Here is a 6,965-nt window from a genome sequence, read left to right on the forward strand (position 1 = left end):
CCTCCATGAAGAACACAAGACACATTTTCCTTTTATGTGTTGCAAACATTAAAACCTGCAGGTCAGACCTTGAAGAAAACTGCAGTAGCCTGATGAGTGCAAATCTATTGTTATAATTCTACATTACACCAGTGCGAAGATTTGGCTGTATTGGTGTTCAGGGACATTTAATTAATTTGTGGCATGGACTTGGGAAAAATAGTAGCTCTTATCTTTTTACATGCAACTATGGTATGTTTTAGAAGTGAAGGTAGAGAGAAAGGCGGTATTGCTGGTCTATTAGTCTGTAAAAGATCTCTGTGTTCACAAGCCTCCTATCAGTGGCCTGATCTGATCATCATCAGATAATTGAAATGATTCACAGGGCACCATGCACTCACAATCCCCCCTATAGCTACCTACACACAGCTTTTGAAAGAGCTTTCAGATGACCAAACTGATGTACTTTCTGAAACTCAAATATCTGAGGCTTTTTTATTTTAAGCCTCTTTGTTGTCACTGTTAATCTATAATTCTGTCAGTTAAGAGAACTGCATTTTTTTACGTGAAGGGTATATTATCTGTGTCAAGCAAAGCTTGGAAGAAAAAAAAAATACTTCAAAACAGACAACACAGGTGTAACAGAGTTTGATCTGATGCATTCATGTTACATCCACAGGCATCCAGCTGCATCCCTGCACGTTTTATGGTTGCCATACCAACGCAGCCGTTAGTCTTTGGTTCATACATGTGTATACAGTGAGTGGTGTATTTGTTTTTGTTTTTTATGCATATATTCATACTGCTCTGAATGCAGCTTATCGCCTCCACAGAGATCATCTGTGTATAATTTAATGGTCCATGAACCAGGGTGGCAGAATCTCATCGTATCCTGTTGTTTTCCTCTAGTTTCACACCCCACATTTATCATTAGTGTGCCTCATTGACTTACCATCTCCCACCTTCTGTCCAGAGTTTATCTTTTTTTTCATGCTGTAAGGTGGCTGGACGTGCATTTGTGTGTTTGGAGACTATACGACGTTTGGATGAATGCCCTCGACTTGTGCAGGGGGTTTAAAACAAATCCAGCTCTGTGGTGAGACTCTCTCTTGTTTCTCCTTTTCCCACTCCGTCTCTCTATGTCCCTGTTAAGTGGCTGCCAGACTCGGCTAAGGGGACTGGAAGGCAGCGTTCCCCCACTTCAAAGCTGTCCCCTCTGGCAGTATTTAGCCACACCATTCATCTACATACACACTTTTTAAAAACACGTGCACACACAGCTCTGCACACTTGAGGGCAGGGAAGCGAGCCAGAATGCCTCCTCAAAGGGTTGGTTGAAGATGTGGGAAGAGGGGAAATGGATGGAGGAATGGATGGATGATGATACGAGGTGGAATGAAGTGAGCGAATGATGAGATTAACTGGAGAAGTGGAGACAGGACACAGAGCAGACAGAGCCAGAGTAAAATGGGACTCACACAAAACACACATCAGACTACACAAGCAATAAATATCCTCTAGGCTCTCCGTATGCACACCCTTTTTTGTTTGTTAATGGTGGTGTAAAATATGTTTTAACAATCCACAGGGTAACATGTTATAATTTTAAAAATGGTTCACTGATCTGACATTGTCTTATCAACATTAACCACATCGATGTCCCAATTTTCAAATCGCGAAGGCAATAAACTTGGATACTATTTTATTTAATTGTGAGATGTGGACTTTCTCACTCCAGCCCTGTAGGTGGCAGTAATATTATTAAAGTTGGTCGGTCACCACAAACGTGGAGTACCAGCTAGCTCTGTGATTGGATGCCCTCTGGAATCCGTGCAGGAGGTGGGAAACAAAAGGATCCTAACTGAATTAATATGTCTGTTGGATAATATCACCCCCCTGAATGAAGCTGTTGCAGAACTGCTGCACCCTAAATGCACCAGGGAACGTTATCACAGATCCTTCCTCCCAACAGCTGTAAGACTCTATAACCACCACTGTTCCCAACAACCTCAATAAGTTGTTACATTCATGCTGATTTTGCACAGTTACTATCATAGTTAAATAACAAACAACCATTCACGCACACACCCACACCTAGGGAGAATTTTTAGAGAAGCCAATTAACCTAACATTCATGTTTTTGGACTGTGGGAGGAAGCCGGATTACCCGGAGAGAACCCACGCTCAGGGAGAACATGCAGCTCCATCCAGAAAGACTCTTCACTATTATGTTATTCTTATACATTTTTCTAGGGTCCACAGTTTTGTGACCATTTCATTTGTTTCATTCCCGGCCCGGGGTCTTTCTGTATAGAGTTTCCATGTTCTCCCTGAGCATGCGTGGATTCTCTCTGGGTACTCCTTAGGTTAAATGGCTTCTCTAGATTCTCCTTAGGTGTGAGTGTGTACATGAATGGTTGTCTGTCCTGTTTGTCTCTGTGTTGCTCTGCGATGGACTGGCGACCTGTCCAGGATGTACCCCGCCTCTCACTCGTTGATGGCTGGAGATAGGCACCAGCACCTCCGCGACCCCACTCGGCATAAAGCGTGGCAGAAAGATTTATCTTTTTACAGCAGAATTTCCCCATTGTGGGACAATAAAGGGATTTTCTGTTCTATTGTATTCTATTATAAATGAGTGTTATTTGCATATTTTTGCTTTTGTTAATTATAGATTTCTAGTTTTTTTGCACGTTAAAAAATTACCTCAATTCCAAATAAATGTTGAATTCTCTCACAGCTGCTCTGTTCCAACTTTCTACTGCACTACTGAAAGCCTGAGTTTAAATACATTGTAAGCATGTCTCCTTACAGGTGTCATTTATACATGCATTTTAATAAATGGTGAAGCACAGTATGTACAACTCCATTTCTGATTGTGGTAGCCATAAGGGTGGGAATATACCATAAGATTAATTTATTAATTAATTTATTTAGCCTTTTTTGGATGATTTTTCATGCATGAAAGAATTTTTTTCAGGTCGTTTCAGCTTCATCAGGCATCCTGCATAGCGTAGTACCTACACAAGGGTTGATTAGCCTCTCATGACCACGTCCCGATCAGGAATCTCACGTTCTATGTTGAGGCAGAAAAGAGTGGGTTTTTCATGTTTAAAAAAATGTTTTGATGTTTTTAATTATATGGCATTTTTTATTCCCATTCTATCAAATAAATATGAATATTTTCCTTGCTATCGATATCAAGTTTGAAATTGTATTATCAGATCAACTGTAGAAGGTTGTCGGTTTTAATCTCAGCCTGGGTTGTTTCTATGTGTAGCTTCCATGTTCTAAGGCATTCATGAGTTTTTCACCGGATTGTCTCCCTTCCTCCTCCAGTCTAAATGCATACGTAGCTGGTCTCTCTCTCTCCACCCTTAGGGTATGAGTGTGTGCATACGTGACTCAGTCAAGCTTTGTTTATAAAACCATTTACAGAGACTAAGGTATAACACAAGTTGCTTCACAGAGGTTACAAACTGAAAGGCATATATGTAGATAATAAATACACACAAAATTCGATGATCAAAGACGCATAAAAAAGGTGAATATGGATCATCAGAGCAAACGAGGAATAAAAAGCAAAAGGAACTCAGTCATACAGATGAGGTATAATTGATAAGTAATCATTTAGATTAGCACCTAAACAGTGGAGAATTATTTTTAAGTTACTTAAAGAATCAGATTAAAATTGATGAATTGATATAATAAAAACACTAGTTAGACCATATAATAGTTAGTGCATATAATAACGAATTTTGAACATTATTTTTAAACTATATCGCAGTTCTTCATTATCACCTTTAATAATAAAAAGGGACATTTTAAATGTATTGTGTAAAAGTTGATTAAACTTGCAGAAAATAACAACACTAACTGATAACTAACTTGCTATAAACTTGATTTAAATAATTAAAGGATTTTGTTTTTAGTTTGTTTTAAAAGAAAATATCTGAACTCATTGCTACCTGGTCTTCAGGACAGCTGTTCTATAAGTTAAGTGTAACAAAATAAAAGACACCCCCCCACACTGTGGCAGTGGAATCCTCTGTGTCGCTATCTGTTAGATGGCCCAGTGGATGCTGAACATCCAGAACAGCTTTTCTTCTTATGAGACTGATTTTATAAATTTCTCTAATGTATAGCGGCCAATTCATCATTGCTGCACTGCCAGCGTACCATTTGGAAAGTCCTTGAACTTGTGTAAACATGGAAAGAACCGGTTCCAAAGCGGTTTCTTGAATCTCAGCGACACGGAGCTCTGGTTTCACTGTCAAGCTGCAGTGTTTTGTGTTGAGTGGGTAGCCAACAGGGGGGGGTTGCTGTCTGCTTGCCTGAAAGAAAAAAACAAAACAAAATAAAAAGATAAATCTAAAACAGAAAGATGGGACATCTGTTATATGGAGCTGAAAGCAGCAGCAGAGACTGCTGCTAATTTAGGAATGTGTCAGAGCATTACTCCTCATGATCAGTGTAGGTAATAAATCATAGGCAACTTTTATTCCTTATGAAGAATAACTACATTTCTATTAATATATTAAATTTGGAATATTTATCTTCCAGGAAAAAATAAGGCTTTTATTTAATCAAGTTGCAAATGTTTAAATTTGCCAATCAATACATTATAGGATCATTCTATATGATTGAAGAATCTGATAATGACTAGATGTCTTTGGTCTTTCCAGTTCTATGCGCTTCTCCTGATCCGTCATTTTATTCTACCCCATGTGATTTCCAGCACCCAGAGCTGTAGTCAGACTAACATAAAGACACTGCAAATATGTAAAAGAGGGTCATTACTGTCACAACTGAATTATTGAAATGGTTTTGTCCTTGAAATGTTTAGTTTTTTTTATATATGCTTACGGGCCAATCCTGCCTCTTTAGCTGTTGTTTTCTGATCCAAAGTACAGCTTTCACCCCCCACTTCTCTTGAAAAGCCACAAAAAGGCTGTTTTTCCACATATTTGACATAGTTCTGTGTAATTAAACTACCACCCAGGCCTTGTCAGCTTCTGATTTGAAAATAAAACCTAAGAAATGGAAAATAAGGTCTTGAGGTGGAAAAACCTTTTTATGGTAATAGACAGAAGGAAACCGGCAGAATGAATCAGACTCAGCTCCTGCAGTGATTTAATTGCCAAGTTCTCTTTTAAAGTGGGTTGAATTTATCTGTCCATTTACTCCTGGTAATTGAGCCATTAAAGGGCTTTTGTATACTCCTGGTAACATATGGTAAGCCTGTAGAAATGTGACTACATGTGAGGAAATGATGCAAAGGGAAATGTGTTGATATCGAAACCCCAGACCAGCTGCTGTTTGTGTTGCGAACAAAACAAAATCGGCAAGAGGCAAATCTAGTTCATTTTATATGTAGCTTTCTGGGCTTGTTTTACACTCAGTAATTTCTCTGTGCCTGCGTGTGTTCCCGCAGGACATCTAACAGCAGCGCAACCCTGTCCTCATGCGTGTCCATGGAGCCATGCGCCTGTCCAGAGGAGTCCTTATTTACTGCTATGTCTCATGCTGATGTCACTTTCCACAAGATGGAGGGCTACCTGAGGAGCAGGCAGCTATGTGATGTCATTCTGGTGGCTGGAGAAAGGCGGATACCTGCACACAGGTGAGGGTAAACGAGTGCTATAGTGGCACAGTAGAGAGTAAGGTTATAGTTTTTATCTGTGAATTTTAAAACACCATGAAAAAAAAGACAAACACTTCTTTCCTGAGTTTTTGATCACACAGCGAGTCGTTCAAATCTAGTTGTGGACCCTGAGGAAAGTAAGCACAGTGATTTAAACAGATCTTCTAATAAGATCCGCCCTATTTGCCCCGATGCTTCTACATAAAATCTAGTACAACTAGGTCACTTAAAAAGCTCAAAAAAATGCACAAGTTATTCATGTGTAAAAAAACAGCACCTAGAGATTTAAACTTAGTTGAGGTGGAAAACCAACACTGTACATCACCCTAAACCAGGGGCTCCCAAAGTGGGCGGGGTCATGAGTTGTAGGAGAAAAAATACTAAATATCAAGGTCCTATAAAATAAATAAACGTGCCATAAAATAGATTTATTTATCTAATACATGATTCAGATAATAAACATACCATTAAATTGCAAAGTGCACAATTAAATAATTAAATGTTGAACTTAAAAATGTAATATTATGAGTTAAAAAATTTAATCTCATTATAAAAGAAATCTATTTAAAAATGAATACCATTACTTCTGTTCATATGTATAAACGATTATTGCGTAAAGTAGTCATATGTATTTTTAAGTGGTCACCAGTCTGTTGCATAGTTATTTTGGGATCACAGGCTGAAATGTTTTGAAACTCTTCTCCTAAACATCGCATCCCAAAATAAAGCATGGTGAGGGCAGCAGCATGCTGTGGGGATGTTTTTGTTCTGCAGTGGAGGTTCACCTTCCAGCAGGGCATTGATCTTAAAGCCAGAGTTCTCGAGAATGTACCAAGCAATGAGTCTCTTTGGGCTAAACTTATGCATGCTATAGTTTTTCGATTCTCTATTTGTTCTTTTTAACTTCATAATCGTGCCCCATATTATCTATAGTTTAAAGTTTTCAATTAAATATTCCGAAGTTTATGTTTGCAACATGACAAAATGTAATACAGCTTAAAGGATGTAAATACTTCTGAAAGGTTTTACATACATCTGTATCCACATACATGCACACAAGATCACAGAAAACACACTGCAGAAGAACAGCCCTGCTCCTAAGAACTCCTGTTTTAGCTCTGCACTGAACCTATATAAATCAGCTGAGTCATGCTATAGTCACAACAGTCTTGTGTGTTTGTGTGCAAAATGCACACGTGGCTCCTCTCTAAGGCAATGCTCCCTTCTTGCCTTTATCTCTCTTGCTTTTATGCACATGTTTAACATGTTACATGCGTAAATAGAGCACCCTTGGGCCCAAATATATGGCACACATTAGTGTTTATTCCTTCTCTTTGCATGT

At 38.7% G+C, this 6,965-nt stretch overlaps 1 protein-coding gene across 2 annotated transcripts in view; it reads left to right on the forward strand.

Moving 5' to 3' along the window:
* The window catches only part of klhl5 (kelch like family member 5), a 46,327-nt gene that overhangs the window by 1,464 nt on the left and 37,898 nt on the right, over positions 1-6,965 (forward strand). The window contains exon 2 of one of the 2 annotated variants that reach the window (XM_015397073.1): positions 5,429-5,602. In XM_015397073.1, the coding sequence (XP_015252559.1) occupies positions 5,429-5,602 (174 nt within the window). Of the gene's footprint in view, positions 1-5,413; positions 5,603-6,965 lie in introns of both variants that reach the window. The other variant, XM_015397072.1, reaches the window with a different exon arrangement.

This window comes from Cyprinodon variegatus, unplaced genomic scaffold (assembly GCF_000732505.1).
Source record: "Cyprinodon variegatus isolate N-32 unplaced genomic scaffold, C_variegatus-1.0 Scaffold837, whole genome shotgun sequence".
Taxonomy (NCBI): Eukaryota; Metazoa; Chordata; class Actinopteri; order Cyprinodontiformes; family Cyprinodontidae; genus Cyprinodon; species Cyprinodon variegatus.